This window comes from Ambystoma mexicanum, chromosome 8 (assembly GCF_040938575.1).
Source record: "Ambystoma mexicanum isolate Mex_15411 chromosome 8, UKY_AmexF1_1, whole genome shotgun sequence".
Lineage (NCBI taxonomy): Eukaryota > Metazoa > Chordata > Amphibia > Caudata > Ambystomatidae > Ambystoma > Ambystoma mexicanum.
In genome coordinates this window covers 741,608,114-741,627,318 of record NC_090929.1, presented here as the reverse complement: position 1 = coordinate 741,627,318, position 19,205 = coordinate 741,608,114, and the positions used below count along the sequence as shown (strand labels likewise).

At 44.0% G+C, this 19,205-nt stretch overlaps 1 protein-coding gene across 1 annotated transcript in view; it reads left to right on the top strand.

The window, feature by feature from the left end:
• LOC138472415 (uncharacterized) overlaps positions 1-19,205 on the top strand; it is a 238,338-nt gene that overhangs the window by 111,398 nt on the left and 107,735 nt on the right. The window contains exon 3 of the mRNA XM_069610561.1: positions 9,594-9,698. Within this exon, the coding sequence (XP_069466662.1) occupies positions 9,594-9,698 (105 nt within the window). The remainder of the gene's footprint in view (positions 1-9,593; positions 9,699-19,205) is intronic.

Here is a 19,205-nt window from a genome sequence, read left to right as displayed (position 1 = left end):
GTGTGCTGAGAGAACAGTAGATGCATGTTTGCCTCTCCTTTCGTTCGGCAGGGTGGGCCCTGAAGGAGAGAGTATGGGCACTGTGGGTGGTGGAAAGAGGAGGAGGGAGAGGGCTCTGCTTTCCCCAGCAACGGCGGCAGAAGCTTAGTCCTTTAAGTTGTGATTAAGTGAAATGAAAAGCTTTCATTTTCACCTCGCAACCTAATTGAGTACTGGCAGGGGAGTTGCTAGGTCTGTAAAAGACCCGGGGCTAAGCTGATGTCGGAACTTTTGGGACTGGGGGCTAGCTAGTCTTTTGGCTGTAGCTCCTGAGATTTTATCCGGGGCTACAACCAAAAGATCAGGGGCTATAGCCCCCTTACCCCCCCCCTAGCAACGCCCCTGAGTACTGGTACTCTCTTTCAGGCGTTCAGAAGTGCAGGTACTGAAATGCTCAAAAATAAGAAGTGTAGGTATTGAGCGCCAGGTAAGATCGCCCATTTAAAGCACTGGCGGTATTGCGAAAATACCACTACCTGTATTCTTTTTCTGTATTAAAAAAACCTTCTATTCATTTACAGCATCATTGTGATGGTGGAAATGAATAATGTACCGCAATGGTTCAAATATCTATCTGTGGGAGACTGGTTACCCCTCCCTTACTCTAGAATCAGCACAAACGCTCATACTTTCTGAATTACAAAACTGTCAGCTATTTCTTGTGCTTCCAGCTCAAGAGAGAACGTGAAACCCACTAGGTTCATGTCACTTATTTGTTTCTTGTTAAAAAAAACAATGTTTATTTTTTAGTGTACATTGAAAGCCTTAAGAAATGGCTTGACCAATCAACATAAACCATTAATTCACATAATCACACAGTACTAAGAAGACATACATAATGATTGCATATCACTGCTAATGCAACAGTTTTGGACACAACAATATTTGTGACTTGGGGTTAGTATATAGGTGATATTATATCATGTTTATAGACACCTTGGGACAAGCTATAGAAAACATCATACCTACCTTTCTTTCCCTATTTGTCTAGCATTTAGTGGGCCTAATTATAAGTTTGCTGCTCCGAGAACTACGGGACCAGTAAGCATGCCGGTACCGTAGTCCCCGGACCGGCAAACTACGAGTTGTGCTCGCAGGTGCCTTTCTGCTTGCCAGGTCGGACCTGGCGGGCAGAAAGGCACCCGCGAGCACAGCATGTCGGATGCACCGGCACCGTTCTAAACGGTGCCGGTACATCGGACCTCCCCATTCCCATTCAGCTCTATGGGGCCAAATGGGAATGGGGAGCATTTCTTTCTGGCGCCGGCAAATGGGCAATTATCGGGTCCGGCAGGGCCGTAATGACCCGGTAATTGCCCATTAGCGGGCGCCAGAAATTTTCGGAAGTTTGGCGGCAGACCGCCGGTTTTACCGGCAAGGCTACCGCCAAACTTCTAATGAGGCCCAGTGTCTTTTTCGTTTTCATGAGCACAGAAAAGGGAAAACCTAATATACAGCTTTCTTATCCAAATTGTCGACACATGTTTCGGCTGTTTCGGCTCTTAGCTCGTGTTACACTGTACCCATGTTTACACAATGTGTTATTTCATAGAGCCATCTTCAGGACATATAACTACTTTTGGTGCAGGACAAATCAGATGACGACCCCACTGTTCACATGACCTTTAATTAAGGCAGTAAAATAGGGTACTTGTGAGGACAGTTATTTCCAGTCAAAGGTACTTGGTACGCCCAATTTCTTCTCAATGGAGCAACAAATTGCTTCCGGAGTCTTGTCTTGGAGTATTTCGATTGCCTGCGGTTATCCATTTGCCGTGCTGGTGTGCTTATTTAAGTTCAATCCAGTTCGGGATCCGCTCGCATTGTCTTAGTGTACGTATCCGGATAATGGCCCGACTGTGAAAAAGGCTGTCAGGAGGGGTTTGTAGACGTGGCAGTGATCCGCATCTCCTTGTAGATGTAACCCAATGGTCCAGACAACTATTTAACATTGTTTTAAATCCATAAAGGGTACATTCTGTACCTTTTCTGTATTGCAATCAAGAAGTAGTGAGAGGGTGGGCCTTAGAGAGACCCACTTTCTCACCGTCTTCCAATATTGAAGTGACAACAGTTTCATCTCTGTATGGAAGGAGCATGCTCATGCTTCTCTTTTGTTGAGTGAGAAAATGTTTCAATACTTCTGGCGACATTTTAGAATGTTGAGCTCTACCTTTGGGATGGGGTAAAAATTAGGGAATGTTCTCGTTGGCAATCCACCCTGAAATCCAGAGGTTATCTCCGCTAGTAGTATTCCTTTGTAATACTGTCCGAGGTGGGAGGTCGTCTAGGCGGTATTTGGCAAATAGAGCCAATTTCACTGTTAAACTTCTCATGTCATCCAAAAAATCTTTCACCGGAAAAACTGCAGCTCTAAACCTTTTCGGCTGAATTTCATAAGATAGAATGAGTTCATCATTGGTATCTATTTTTTTTGTAATTACTTTATCAGCCTGGTATCACATCATTAAAAAAAATTAGCCAATCTATTCACCATATACAATGTCATATAGTAAGAAGCAGTGCAATAAGTAGGGCGCCACAGTCAGATGCAGGGGCGAGGGACTAGGCTTAGGTTATCCGAGCAGGGAGGCTATCGCAGCTTCGGGATTGCAGCCACGGACACCGGTTAACACTGACTCATCATGATCTACAGGAGATTTCTTTAACAAGTAATTCCGAAGAAATACCCAAATGTCCTTGGGTTTAGACGTCCGAGGCATCATGGATATGTACAGTTCCTCATTGTCATTAGTCCACGCAACAACTGATAACAAGTCTTTGGTCGTCAGCATTCATGGGTATCAGTTAATAATGTCCCCATACATAATGTCCCCATACATAATGTCGCTGGGAAAAGCCATTAGCGACATTATATATGGTAACAGTATGTATGGGGACGGGTTGCAGGGATCTTCCCTGCTCCCCTTGTAAATAAAAATAATAATTTGGGGTCTGCGGGGGTGTCCCCCGCATGTTCAATGTAATAATGTCTCTGCAAAAAACAGCGACATTTTTGTCAGGGGACATTTTTGCGGGGACATTATTACATGGAACCCGTTCAGGTCCAGTGTTTAAATATACAACACTTCGCAAACAAGCAACAAAGATTTCTAAACCTATGCCTGATTAAGGACAGTTCACAGGACAACCCAAACAGACATAACCGAGGCGCCGGATCTATTGTTTCGTCCAGGATCTCCCTAAGCATACTCCAGCCCCTCCCGAAAAGGGATGCAACGCAAGGCAGGCCCATACCATGTGCATATATTCGGCATCCGCTGCAGGGCCCCGAGGGCCGTTCCCATCATTATCCCTGCTTGTGCATTTCATCTTGGCAGGAGTCTAATGCAGCCTATGTGAGACTTTAAACTGCAGTATACGAAATTTGAAATTAAAGGATACACTCCCCGTTAGTTTGCGCATGCGCAGCCAGTCGCCATCTGTAAGAGAGGAGCCAGTATCCACCTCCCACCTGTTGAGTAGTTTGCTCAAGTCTGACGGTATCGCTGCTTGAATTATAGTATATAATGTAGTGACAATATGTCGGCAGCCCTGTGAATTCAGAATGTATGCTAGGACGGGACCCTCCAAGGGTTCATTGGGAAATGTAGGCCATTTCGCCTTAAAGGCTACTCTCCTTCTAAAACAATGTAGATTGAATAGGGGTGTCAGTGTGCGAGTGGACGCAACAGCATTTAGTGATGGAAATGCCCCATTCACGTGCATATCACCCACCACCTTAGATTCGTCTCCACGCCAGGGCAGATGAAGACACATCAATTGTGGGCGGTATTCTGGCGTGCGCCATAATGGTACATGCTTGTCACATGGTGTAACTGTGCTCGTGACTTGGTCTATTTTCCACCAGGCTAAAAGTGTAATCCTAAACGGGTCGAATTTACAGGGGTTGGCGTATGTGTCCACAATCAGAAGTGTGCAAATGTCACAGTCACCAGTCGCCCCTCACTTGATTTTCACACAGGGAGGCCCTGGTGTGGTCCAAAACCAGTAGGATGCAGACTGCGCTTGCGCCACCAACCAATACAGCTCAAACTCAGGCGTTTTGAATTCTCCCACTTCATAACGTTTAGCGAGGTGTTGACATTTCTTCCGCACAGTGCTGGAAAGCCATAGCAATCGGGAGAGAGAGTTATGCAGGGTGCTAAAATAATTTTCGGCAGGCCAGATAGGAACTTTTTGAAACATTTACAACAATTTGGGAAAGACGATCATTTCTATTAGGGCGACCCACCCCACCACTGATAAGGGTACACATCCATTGAGTTATCTTGTCATAGCTCCCAGCTATACAGGTTCTAATTATTATCAAAGAGCGATTGATGTGACCTACTTATCCAGACCCCCAAATACTTCATCCGATCTGTTGACCATCGAAGTGCATTAATTTCATGAGTAGGGGGTAGTAATGTCAGTGAGCGGGAAGATTTCAGATTTAGATGGCTTTGTCTATAACCGTGAGTGTATGATGTACCCGACAACATCACTAAGCACAGGGAGCAAGTTGACGTGTGGGTCCCTGATATACAAAAGTACATCATCTGCATATAAAGAGATTATCTCAGGAGGCCCCGCAACATGAATACCTTCATCGGAATGTTTAATCCTAATCAGATCTGCCATGGGCTCCATAACCAAAGCATTCAGCACCAGAAAGAGGGGGCAGCTCTGCCTTGTTTCTCTGGTCAGTTGTAGGGGGTCGGACAGCTGCCGTTTGTGCACAACTCCAGGTAATGGAAGGGAATATAGCAATTGAATGTATTGAATAAACTTGAGGCCAAAGCTCCACAAAAAGGAAATGCCAGGAGACGATATCAAATGCTTTTTGCATGTCTAGCGACACTGCAACTGCACAAGCTGTGGGTTCGCTTTGTGCTATAAAATTAAAGCGCCTACAGATTTTGAAGGCCATTGACCGTCCCAGGATGAAACCAGACTGATCCGGATGCAACATACTCCTCAAGTAGGGCAGTAGGCAATTAGCAAGTACCTTTGCATAGATCTTGACATCAGTATTTACTAATGAGAGTGGACGATACAAGCCACACTCCAATGACGGTTTATCCAGGTTCAACAACAGTACTGTATTGTGAAGTATCCGAGCAGTCAGTGCTTTGGCCCACATGCACTGTGAATATCTCAGACTGTCTTGTAGAATTCTGCACTGAGGCAATCAGGCCCCGAAGACTTCCCAGCAGGAAAATTCACTTTGGCCTGTAATATTTCTTCCATGGTAAGAACGGTCCCTTGTTGCGCATGAAAGCAGAGTGATTGGTAAATCATTAGAAAAGTCTTCAATTTCTCCTTCTGACTCAACATCATGAGACATGCACAAGGCAGAGTAGAAATCATGAAACACCCTATTAATGGTGCCTGAGCCCTGCAGGCAAGTGGTGCGTCTAAAATTGAAATAAATAAATAAATATTTCTGAACGCCTGTTCACCAATACCACCACTGAGTAATATATAAGCGGTATACTACTTCCCTCACTCTCACTCCTAAGGAGTAGGGATAGGTGCCTGCCCAATGGATCCCATTCCCTATAGTACTTGGCTGCTGCTGGTTTTGCCATATAGTTAGTTAAGTTCCTATCTGCGTTATCACAAAATCTAGCTAGCGTCTATAAGTATGGTTTGATCCCAGAGGACATGTCGTGCATGGTTGAGTAGTATGAGCAGGCCTGTGTCATTGGGTGTAATGCTCTCCATGCATCAATGATGTCCAGATCCTGCATTCCAGCCGCTGTAGCATGAGCCGCCTTAGTCATTGCCCTGTGGGCAGTGCATGTGCAGTCCAATTCAGTGTCAAGAATAGTATTCATGTCCCTGCCCCATGTTATTGGCACATTTGGTTCTGAGGTGCCTATGTCAATAATGTTCTCGTAAAAGCCTGGGTCGTCAATGTTAGGGCCGTACGTGTTCAATAAAATATCTGTGTTCAACAGCATCATGTTTACCACCATGTACCTGTCCAGCAGGTCCACCCTCGACCCAATAAGTGTAGATGGCAAAGATTTAGGGTTGACAGTCAGAATGCCCCTTGACTGTGACGAATATGACGTGTAAATGATGTGTCCAGCCCACGTTCTAGCTAATGAACGACTGGCTGCCAGCATGCCATGTGTGTCTCCTGCAGTAATAGAACATACTCCTTGTTCTCTCTACAAGTGTGACGATTTTTCTGTGTTTAATTGGAGTCCCCACACACCATAAATTTAACCTTAATGTCGTGAGCTCAGGCACCCTCACCCCTAAAGTCCACAGTTTCTCCAAGGCCACAATCCCAGCTATCTTCTAAGAATGCTACTTCTACAATCATGGTGAACAATGCCATAATGAACAACCAACCGGTTTTAACTTGTACTCCCCTATTCCCGTCCATCCTTCCCACCCTCATCACCAAGTCAAACACGGTAGTGTCAACCCCAAAACAAATCTACCAACAACAACAAAAAATAACCAAACCAGCGCTCTTCCATGGGGGAAGCTTCAGAGCATCCGATCCAACAGCACCGCCAGAAAAACATTACAGATCTATTACAATATCAGATCCACAATAGCGCCAGAGGGGGTGCAGCAAGTAGGTACACTACAAAAAGAAGGATGCCAGAGGAAAGGATAACTGATGAGCTTGCAGAAATCCAGGTGCCACTCAGCCTTGGGCAATAACGTCAGTATCCATGTTGATGCAGCCATTGGATCGGGCCCCAGGTATGGGGCTATTGGATTCAATGTAGTCAATGGCTTCATCTGAATTGTTGAAAAGGAAGGTTTTGCTATTATGTTGGAATCTCAGTTTCACCAAGGAAAAGCTTCGCATATGAGACCGATCGATCACGCAAAGGTTTCTTAACATCGGCAAATGTCTTCCGCTCTGCCTGCACCGCAGCTAAAAAATCTGGGTAAATATGAATCCTGTAGGAATCTTGTCTCAGCTCGCCTTTCTCTCTTGCCTGGCTCAGTATCCTGTCTCGATCTCTGTAGTTAAATATGTGGGCCACTATCAGTCTCCGGGCGGGGGGCACAGGCTCTGGAATGGCCTGCCAAAGCTCTATGTGCCCGCTCCACTGTAAATTGCTGTGAAAGGGCAGAGTCTCCAAGTAGTTCCAACAGTAGCTTTTCCGTTGTTACGGCGTGAGCGGGATTCCAGGTCATCACATTTAGCCATAGTGCTCTTCAAATCCTGGGAAATGTTGGTCATTCCTGCATTAATTATGGCCAAATCATCCTTCACCAGGCTGATTCTGCCCTCAGCCTCAGTAATTCTCGCTGCTTCCTTATCTGATTAGTGCGTAGTGGTGTTTAGTGGTGTTTAATGAGGCAAAGCCCACTTGCATGCCATCCAAAAGGGTCTGACGATTGGTACCCCCTGCTCTGGTGGTAGATCTGTGTACTCCGCGTCCCCACATGCCTGCGCTTTTGCTTTAGGGGCTTGCCTCGTGGAGGCATCCATTTGCCTCGCTTCTTGTCGCAGCCACTGCACTTCTTCATCACAAGTGAGGGGATATGGCAATGTCAGCAAGAAAGGCCCTGAGCTGGGAGTAGTCACATTTCCCATTCAAGAGCCACACAGCACCCACCTACAGGCCAGCAACAAAGCAATCACCTTTAATGAGCAGAGGCCGGCAGCGGGAGCGGCTTCACCAACATTGTTGGCCCAATCCAAAATGACACCTTCTGCACAGGCTCCAGCACCGAATCCAAGTGATTTGCCTGCGGCTAATAGTACCGCGGGCAAATCGTTCACATGAGAAAGGTGCGAACTACCAAAAGTTTGCACCGTTCTCATGCGAACATACATACATTCTCACACCCACACACACACACCCACAACACACCCATTACACACCCCCACCCAAACCCTCAGCACACCCCCACCCACACCCCCAACATAAACAAACCCCACTTACCTTCATCTTCACGGTGGGTCCTGCAGCGCCAGTTCCCTTTCACTTCCGTAATCGGGTACTGAGGCTGCAGAATCCTTTTCTTTTATTTTTTTTTGTAACAGAAGGCTGCGGGGGTGTCCCGCGCAGCCCCCGCTCACTATACCATAAAGTATAGTGAGCGGGGCGATGCGGGGGACACCCCCGCAGCCCCCATTTGTTTTTTTCAATGCTACCACCAAAGGTTCAAACTTTTGGTGTTAGAACCTTTGATGGTAGCAGTTTTAGAACTTTTGGTTCATGCGAACCTTTGGATGCGGGAAAATCGTCCTAAACCTCTAGCACCGCGGTCCAACCAGCCCAATCACAGTGTGTTGCCAGAGGAGTCTCTGGGGAGCGGCAGCCATGTATTACAGGGCCGTGACACTCTCCTCCAGACGCCAAGTGGCAAAGCCTGGCTTGCCGCAGCTCCGGCAGCAGCACCTCGATATCCACCTCGGGAGTGGAGTTCACCCCGAGGCCCATCGCACAGGTCTCCCTTGCGCTCTGAAAAGCAGTGCTTGATTTACCCCTCTCAGGGCACCTCAGGCATCGGCCAAGAGTACAGTAGCTGCACCCTGAACCAGTACATTGGCTATGGCGGCGCTGAAAGTTACGAATTTACCAGTGAGAAGCCATCTTGAAACCGTACAAATAAACGGGGGCTGCGGTGGTGTCTATAAATAAATAAATATAAACAAAATATATTCCATAAATAAATATATTCCAATGACTTCACATAAGCAAATATTTCTAAATAGCTGTCAGATGAATTAATATTAAACTTTATGTCGGCTGGGAGGATAGCGCAGGGGCAACGCGCTCGCCTTGGAAGGAAAACAACATGGGCCGTCGCTTGTTCGATCGATCCCCGAGTCCACAATTAGAAAGCTCTGGGTATTAAGCGGGTTATAAATAACCAATTACAGTGTTTTGAGTATAGCGAGTCATGACGTATTTCTCCAGCATCTAAGCATACTAACATGTTTTATCCGTGTTACTGGGTTGATCAAGCTCAGATGGATTAAAGGATTGGTCACCTTGCCAAGGTTGAACCCTGTATCTGTAAGATGGATACAGATCTCGAAAGCAATTATATACAGTATAACTTGCTGAGCTATTCTTCACACAATTTAAACATTCAAATTACATTAATAACATCACGTGTCAAATCCTCAAGACATTCCTCATGCACTCTTATCATGTCCACTTAATTACAAAATGAGTATGAGTGAGTCGCTTTCATTAATGTTCCTGCAATTAAGTGAGATAAGTGGGATGTGTGTGATTTCTTTGAAAATATTTTACCTAATGGAGATTTCACAGAATCGATTTCATCGAAAAACGCAATTAACTTTCTACTTTTTCTACTTTTTTTTATAATGCAGGGAGAGACCCCTGCAGCCCCTCCTCACCCCTCCCTACCCTAACCTATACCCTTACCCCACACCCCACCAATTATGCATAACACATATCCATTTTCGATGAAATAAATTTGGTGAAATCTCATTAGGTAAAATGGTATTCGATGAAATCTACTGTAACGAGATAAGTGTGAACTGAACAGAATGTTCTAATCGAATATCCCAATTAAAATGTGTTCTGTAGATTTCTCAAAGAAGATGGTGTACAGAAAGCCCTGGACTTGCTGGGTTTTGTTATCAGCGATAAAGAGTTGAGAAGAATAACTGAACACCTGGATACAAATGAAGGGTAAGCTAAACTATTAGCTGTATATATGTATAGAATACTTATTGCTCATGTTACTCAAAAAGAAAGGTGAGGGAAAGTGGCATAAAAGGCAATGCCTTCAAAATAATAACGATGTACTGCAGAGTGTTCGGTCCGATGACATTTATTCATCATCCTCATCAGCATCTTTATCATCATCAACATAGATTATGTTAGATCAAAAAGCCAAACACCCGACATAACATAGTCACATTATAAACAACCATAAACACATTCGCTTTCTAAGGAATCCAAACAATGGGAACACTTATCCAAAATAGACTGATATAAAAAGAAAGTAATAAGTTAAAAGGTAAACATTTATTTAAATAACTGTTTTCCTAATATGAACATTTCTTCCGGCCTTAGTTGTTGCTTTCCACTGAGCTGAATCCATTGATCTTTGCTCCACGCTTGACTTAAGAATCTGCAAACAACGAAAGTAGTTGCTTTATTTGAGGTCAATTTGCCGAGACTAACTGCACCCTCAACTGCCCTAATGCCATTTGTTCTAAAACACAGAAGGAGCCACTGGGCCTCATCACGAGTTGGGCGGTAACGCCGGCGCTAATAGTGCTGGCGTTATCTGCCCTACCGCCAAACCCACCGGCGCTATTAGCGCCGGATCACGGGTTTGGCGGAATTGGAAATCCCCATTCCTCATTGAGCCCAGTCGGGAATGCCCCATTCCCCATTGGGCTCATTGGGGACATTTCGCGCTCTTACCGCTGGCAGATTTCCCACTGGCAGTATGAGCGCGAAATTTCAGCGGATTTCCTCCCAGCTAAGAGCTGGGGGGAAATCAGCCGAAGGCCTGATTTGGCGGACCCTTAAATCCGGCAGTAACAGCGCTACCTCCGGATTTAAGGGTTACCGCTAAACTCGTGATGAGGCCCACTATCTTCTACAATGTTCAGATTAGGGGCAGAACAACATTCTCTTTTCGAATTGCAATTAAAATTTAAATCTGAACGCCGTCTGAGCCAATTAGACTTAAAATCGGCCAGATTTCTCCTTCTTTCTGATAAACTGTGATTGTAACTGAAGTGTAGAAAAATGCATAATAATTGAAGCACGAAATAGTAGCAAGTGCAACAGTAATGCAAACAACCCAAGTCTCCTAACCATGGGAATAAGTCGCACAGCAGCCAGCAATTTGTATATCTACTTGTCAAAGGTGCAGTCACACAGCGTATTGTATAAACCAGTGGCGCCTCGGGACATTTTCCATAGGGGTGGCCAGATGGGGTCACTGGAAATCTTGGGGTGGCACACCACAACAAACACATAATCGGCAGGCGGGCCGGTGGGTGGCCAGCGTTTTGATAAGGGTTACATCTGAAGGGGGAAGATCTGGGACCAGCATCACTTTTACTTAGTTCTTCCAACACCCAAGGAAGCAGGAAGCTGTCTGGCTGCCATTTTGCATTAGGTGGCCACTTACTCTTCAAACGAATTTAGAAAAACAGAAAAGATTGCAGCCACAAATTACCACATTTTCTATGATTGTAGCAAACAAGAAAAGCAAATAATTGAAAATCCCAGAACTAAAAGTACATTAAGAAATAAAAGAAAGGATCATCTTCAAAACACTTGCTATAACTCACAGATGCCTTTCCAATCTAGTGCCGCCTTACCTGTTTAGAAGCTTTGTCAAAGTCCAGTCCTCCAGACCATAGTCAGGAGGGTCTACGCTCACAGGCTAGTCGCACCCAAATCCAAGCGAGCTGAAAGCGGAGGCCCCAGGTTTCCCTCCATTGCTGCCTTTCACTGGAACACTCTCCCGATACACTTGAAGGCGGAGCAATCTAACTGGGCCTTCAGAAAGGCTCCGAAAACGTGGCTCTTCATCTAACCCCTGACACTTTTCACCACCTTGCCATGAACTGCTGCCCTTCTCTCTTATGTAAAAGTACCTGGTCGTAATAGCGCCAGGATGCCTTAGGCTTTTGCACGCTTAACAAATGTAAAATAAATAAATAAATAAATAAATAGATAAATAAATAAATAAATACAAATTATAATAAGATTTCTAATATATTGAGAAATTAGCCACGTATGGCCTACTTATATTCCATTTATTTGTGGGATTGGTTTTTGGGGTTTTGTTTGAGAAACCGTTTGTAAGACAGTTGTTGTGAAGTCTGGCAAGAGGTTAGTGTCAGTTGTAGAATTGGGCTTCAGATTATATGGATTTCTTGTTCCCACCATTCATGTCTGAAATGTAGTTTGATTGACATCTTGTTGTTTTATGTTTAAATAGTAATTTGACCACCCCATGGCCGATCAGCTAACACCAACATGCTTCATTTACAGAATCCCCCCCTTTTCTGTCAATATGATCTCGAGATGGCACAGCTCGTAGCCAGAGCACCTCCCATCCTTCCAACTATTGGGACAACAATCAGGGTTTGCTTAAAGCACATGTATGCCCAGGGGGTTTCTAGCTCTGATGAATTAGGAGCCTTCAAGGTGCAATGAGACCCTGACCCGCAACCCAGTTTTAGAAAACAGGCACTTTTGAAACTCTTCCGAAAGCCTAAATGATGCTTTGAAGTTCCCCTATACAAAGATAGGGCATTCGAGAGGTGATGAGCCTCTATGGAGAATGCAACTCCACCCATTTATTTGGCGGGAGGGAAAGTAGGGATCTGCAACAAATGACCAGCTAAAGAGCAAAGACTCTGACCCTGTAATTAAGGCTCACCTTCATTCTGGATGAACTCAGTGCTCAGGCCATAGACAGCTGTATGAGTGATGGATCTTAAATAGTGTTTTGCTGTATCGAAGGCTAATGCAATTTTCCATGTACTGGTGATATCTGGGCTCTGCGGTCCTCTGCAGATAGCATTCAAGCAGCAGTGTTTTCTACTGTCTGAAGGCGCCGCAGTAGAACGGCTGGAAGGCCAAGAAAAGAGCATTTGCATAGTCCAATCTAGATGAAATGATAGCCGAGGCTGCTGAACCCCGGCATTGCCTGGGTGAAAAAGACAACATATTATGGAGGACTTTCAAATGAAAGAAACAGAATCGCACCACCACATTGACCTGAGGAGGCAGGGACAGTGCACTATTAATCCCAAAGGGCAATTTCTTAATGAAAAAACATGGTTGAGGATACAAGCCTATAGGAGGGCCAAAAATATTGAGTCCACCACTCACCGGGGCCACCAACAAGTCGAATTTCAGATTTGTCAGCATTTATGAAGTGACTGGACATCCAATTCTCCACTGCCGCAAGAAACAAATGCAGGGAGCATGCAGATTCTTGGCTGTCACCCTCAAACATACCAAAATTCAACCATCATCTGCATAAGAATAACATTGAAAGTCATGTTCCTGAATCAATTTAATCAGAGGATGATGCTGGGTGTCTGCTCTCTTTCTGACGATTCTCGCTGTTTCCCAGTCTGGCGTTTGGTCACTAGGAAAAACACAAAGATCCTGGCAAGCGTTTTGTCTAGGAGGTATGGCTTGAGACAAAGGTGAACTGTTCAGAAAGAATTGGAACGGGGGACAGGAATTGGGGCCCTCTCACATGAAAACCCCCACCCCCCTGAGGCAACACTGGCTCTGGATTGTTCCCTGGTAGACAACCCCCTCCCCCTGGGGTCTTGTTGCCTCTTAACAGGGCCAGGGCACTGGGCTTGTCACATGATATAACCAATTATAACCATCCAACAGGCATTAGGAATATATCCTCATAGTGAATGTTTATTCTAGGGGGCCCGTTTAGGACCATGGAGATCGACAGATATTCAGTTTGTAATTGTGGGTCTTTTAGTAGGACTGTGATCAAGGGGCAAGCCTGGCAATGCCCAAGCTAGGCTGGAATACAGTGGAGGGTTAGCCCGCTGAAGAATAATGCCTTCAACTAAGATAATGTGTCGGTTCACTGAAATGGAAGCTGGGGCACCACACTGTCAATGAAGGATACAGCTATACATAATAGCTGCATGTGAAATCCTGGGAAAGAAAGCTTGAACAGGAGGAAATAACTCTTGCAAGAGCAGCTGCTGAAATCCGATGAAGGATGTCCAGTCAATAGATACACATGTCAATCTTTTCAAAGCAGATATCTCTCAAGCTGGCCCCATTCAACATAGATGGTAAAAGACAGCTGAATATCTTTGATGTGAATCAACTACGATGCATGGTAGAAAACTCAGGAATTGGTTGGTTTTGAAAACCACATATGCTCTCACATTGCTGCAAATAAGAGACGGGTAAGTACAACGCAGGGAACCAGCAAGTAGAAAACACATGTTTTTTTACACTATGTCACAGGATCCAATTACTCTTTTCATTCAGATATAGGGCAGGGGGCACTCACCGGCCCGTCCTCAGGCACACAATCTCAGGTACAAATGACATTCATGGAGCCACACATGCATCGTACTCACCCACCATTCTCTGATCTGTCATTAATTTGCAAGCACCAATATTCTACTACCATGCATTGAGTGCTAGCAGAATCACAGAACAGCATAAATCATCAAGACATGACACTGAAAACATGATAACATACACCTCCCTCCTATCATGACAACCAAGGCAATCAGACTCTACGCTGAATTGTAAGACATGTCAGAACTGGGGTTCTCAGCTCCTTGTCTAAGGTGTTCATACTTATTTTGGATAAAACATCAGCCAAAAATCCATGAGGAACAATATTCTTACAAATATTCCGGCATTTGTGCTGGCATGAATTTTCATGCTGGCGCAAATGATGGGGATTCCTATGGAGTCACTGGATTTTTGCACCAACAAAAAGCAGACAAACTCCATAGGATTCCATTGTAAACGCTGCCTGCCATGCATACACTGTCTTGTGCCCTCCCCATTTGCACTCCACCAATCAAATGACAAACATTTGGCGGAAAGGACCCATGCACATGAAGATATACATGTAATGGGTCCCCGCTGACAATTATGGAAGACTCCAAAATGAGCTCCATAGTGCTTGATACACCTTAGAGCATCTTCTGGAGCCCGATTTCAATCCCTCATACCAGGATGCAGGACCAGCACTACTCTAAAGGCAAATTTAGCTCATACATTTGCCATCATTTCCCTTATGGCTGACACACTCGTTGACACGCCACAACAAGGCTATGGAAATAATTTCTGATCTAAAGCTTAAACCAAGAATATGATTTTAAATTGGCGTACTTGTGATTTTTCACTGGAAGCAACCATATGGGATCAACTGCAAACTAATTAAATAATTGATATTAACACTCATCTGAAGCATACTTACTTGATATTTTATTTGCTTTCTTCTCTGCTTTTAGGGTACTCCATAGAAGATTTCCATATTGTGGCACATCTTTGGTAATTGGGATCAAGGTTCCTTTTTATTTATGTATGCTTATAACAGAAATGTTAGTTTAATAGTCATACAGAGAAAGTGGTAGTTCCAATTGCCTGTAATTACTAGTTTGACTCTAGAAACTTATTTTTTCATATTCAGAATGACCAATATATATATTGCACGGCCTGCGGTAGCGGACCTGTAGTTATGGTTAAGTTGCTCATCTCATAGAAAGAGCACTTTTTGGGATGCTTATAACTTCACTCCCCCTGGATGAATCTTCTCCAACCTTTGAAAACAAAGTATGTGGCCCACTCTGAATTTTTCTGGCAAGTTTGTTGAGGTTTCGTCAAGGTGGCGCAAAGTTATAGGTGGGGTCCCAAATTGTTTTTTTTTCCATAGACTGAATGGAAAAAAACTTTGCTCACGCCTACAGCTCAAACCGTTGGATGGATTTTCATCAAATTTGCGGCAGGAGCAGCGGCTTGGTCCCGAAAGCGTGCTTTTGTAAATTTGGTGAAAATTGGTACAGTAGTTTTCTTTAAACCAGGCAAACTGTAGGTAAAATAAATTAGTGATATCAGGGTTCCGTCCGCGGACCCATTTCACTGTTCGGTCGGTGGACAGTCATCTGATTGGCCCATCGGGCGATGTGAAGTCCACGGACATCGGGCGCGCACATTGATTGGATGGAGAAAAACGTGAAATGCGTCAGTTTTTCCAGAAATGGCCGCCATCTTGGATTCACAGACTTTTGCCAGTGTCCGTGGCAAAAAAGGGAAAAAAACACAACATTCCACTTGTCAAACTCAACAAACAATGTCTGGGGAGGTGGGGGGATGGGGATGGGATATGGCCATAAGAAGCCAAACAACGGGCGGTTTTAATCTCCGTGTTCGCGGACACTTAAACTATCCTAGGACCTCTGTGCCCATTTCTGCATTACAAGATTGGTGAAATGCAGTTTTTGGATGGCTTGTAACTTTGGCACCACTCAATGAAACTGCATTTAATTGTTTTGTGGGATTCTGTCAAGTGGGGGCAAAATTAGAGGGGTGTCCCAAAATAATGTAAAGGCTTATAAATGTGGTACTATTTGACAAATCTACACAACAGTTTGCAAAAAGATTTTAGACCGAAATATAAATGGTTTTCTAAAGTTTGGTGGGATTTTCTCAAGAGGGGGCGAAATTAGAGGGGGGTCTCAACATTTTTAGTTGGCTTATAACTTTGTTGCCATTTGACGAATGTGGACAAAAGTTTTGAGGAAGATTATAGACCCAACCTTCAATGTTTGTATAAAGACTGAATGGATTTTGCCAAGTGGGGGCTAAGTTAATGACTATTGTATGTACATACATGTTGACACTTTTGAAAAAATAAATCATGGGCAGATTTCTAGCAAACTTGTGTAAGGAGCATTGGCAAGGACCTGAAAGCATGGTTTTGCAAATCTGCCCGTGTTTTATTTTTTGACAAGTGTCATAATGTAGGTACAAAGAAAAGTGCTATACCTTTGGTGCCTGAGGTATAGACTGTGGCCATGGGCAGGGGCCAGATTGTCCGGGTCATGGTACAAGGTCATGACGCGGACAATCTGGCTACTGGCCATGACCTTGAGGGACAAAAAATGGTGTTAAAGTGGCCATGTCCACCTAGGACCGGCTATGTGGTAAAGTTATTCGAAGGTTAGGTGGTTAAATGATCACTATTGAATATACAATACACTATAAATTGGAACAACTGTGCGCACTAGATTGCACATATGAAAAGACGTGAAATTGTTCATCACCACACAGTCAAAGCGGAGTCTAACATCGGGATAGACTGGTATTCACAACATCCTAATATGAAGATGTGATCTCATTTGTATTTGAACGTAAACATGTGGTTAGATCACTTGTTGGGTATTTTGCATTTTTGGTTATGAGGGAAGGGTGATTATGAAATGTATGGGGCGAGTACACCTCTGACACTGACTAATATACATGTGATAATTGGTAGGAGAATAAATCCCTGAATGGCTTCTTCATATACATTTTTTCAGAATTATTTGCTCCTGCAGAAGGGGTTTAACCCCCGAAACGCGTTGAGCTTCAAAAATCTTACAATCTTCTCCATCTGTTGTAGGAGATAAACTGTTTTGTGAAACTGTAAATCTTGATTATATTTCAATTTATGTGTGTGAGAATAACTTTTTTATTTGTGAACTACAAGAAGATACAAGGAAAAACTCATTATTTGTGATTAATAGATTGACTGTCTTTTTAGTTTTTAAGGTGTGCAGGGGACGGGAGTGTCTTAAGTGTTAGACACTATTGTTGTCCTTTCTCTCATCTGCCAACTTGCAGATGCTTGTGTTTGTTCCTCATGGGATACAATGTATCTATTGGAGACCAAGACAGCGACACAAAGAGTGAGAGAGTGCATGAATGGCTCCCTCTTGCAAACACCAAAACAAGCGTTGCAAGATGGCCATCAACACTGCGCTGCATCACATTGTAAGCCCGGCGCGAGACACAAAATTACACTTACATGCGGCTCCGTGCCGTGAATAAGATAATGCAGCTTACTGATCATCAGTGTACTGTCTAATATGAATACAGCCTATATTTCAGAATGGAGAAAGCTTGTCTATCTAATAAAATATTGTTAAATACAAAAATCGTGATAAAATGGACAATGGGTATGTAGAGGCACCTGGGTAAAAAAAAAAAAAAACTTTTCTATAATGCTGTCAGATCACATAGACTAAGTTAACACATGCAGACCTGACTATAAGGTGTGCACACTCGGTGCCAACTTTTTTCTTTTCATGGTCTAAAACCCACTAACATAATATACGTACATAACATCAAGATACTAATTCACGGAGCACAGTTAAAATAGTGGTATGAAAAAAGCAGACTGGTTGGTACATTTATTGTTTTATAACTTTAAAGTAGAAAAACCTTATGTAAAGCGATGGCATAAGTTATAGAGCCCCCTTTCAATACAGTGGCTTAAAAAGATGCTTTAATGGAGAGGTGTTTCTGATTTACTGTAATTTTCTGTGCGCAGAAGGGAACTGGACGTCAATATTGAGAAACAGCAAATTGGTATCATTCTAATGGCGCTTTCCGAAGAAAGGTCAAAGCTAAAACAGGATTTATAGTCCAAAGAGTTGAAACAAGCATTGAACTCTAAGCCTAAATGAAAGGCACATGGACACATGGATTAATTACCGAACTTTAAAATACATTTTATGATGCATTAGCACCTTCTATTGCAGGATACCCAATAATACCGGCTCTATAACTTCACCTGGTCCCATTACATTCCTTGCTGTTATTTACCTTCTTAAAATGTGTCTGATCCGGGTGCTGTGGGATCTCATCCGCATGGAAGTTCGGCTTTACAAGGTAACCTCCAATGTGCCCCATGTGAAGCTGTAGCCCATACAATGACCTGTATAACTCGACTTAATACTTGCTCAGCTGAATACTCCAGGGGCTAGTTCTTAATCTAGGGTGGCCGACATCTGCTGTGTGAGACAGTGCACCAAAACGTCCCTCTGTGTCAGTCACCACTGGTGCCAGCTCCTTTGACTGGGAAATATCTTATACGCCGGTGTCTGTTTTGACATGTATCCCTCCCTCCTAACCCTGCTCTAGTTCCCCCATTGTGTACATCACCTTGGCCCTCTTCACCTATTCCCCTCTCCAAGCAATGCAAACAGGGCCAGCACAAAGTACGAACCCAACATAGATCTATGAACTCAAATCCACACGCAGGCATACTGTTGTGTGCTGGAAACAAAGCTAGCATTCTTTGGCTCAGAACAGTCCCTGCAAGACATGTATGGCATGAAGTCAGTGTTGTCATCTGAAATGAGAGAGAGGTTCGGGCAGTTAGAGCCGGCGAGGATGCTCCCAGGTGTCTCTTTACCCACTTCTTTAAGGTTGTATATGATATAATAAAAGTCAACTTGTCACTGTAGAGAAATGGACCTCTACTTTGTGACCACAAACGTATTTTGGTGGCCGAGGGCCAACCGTCTGATGCACGATATGACAGAATATAGGTTTTCGAGTTTGCCAATGAACGGCCATTTTGATGTAACAAGAATCGCCACTTTGTTTTCTAACCATTGCTCATTGCTTTCTGTTCTTATTGCTTCGCAGTACATTTTCCGC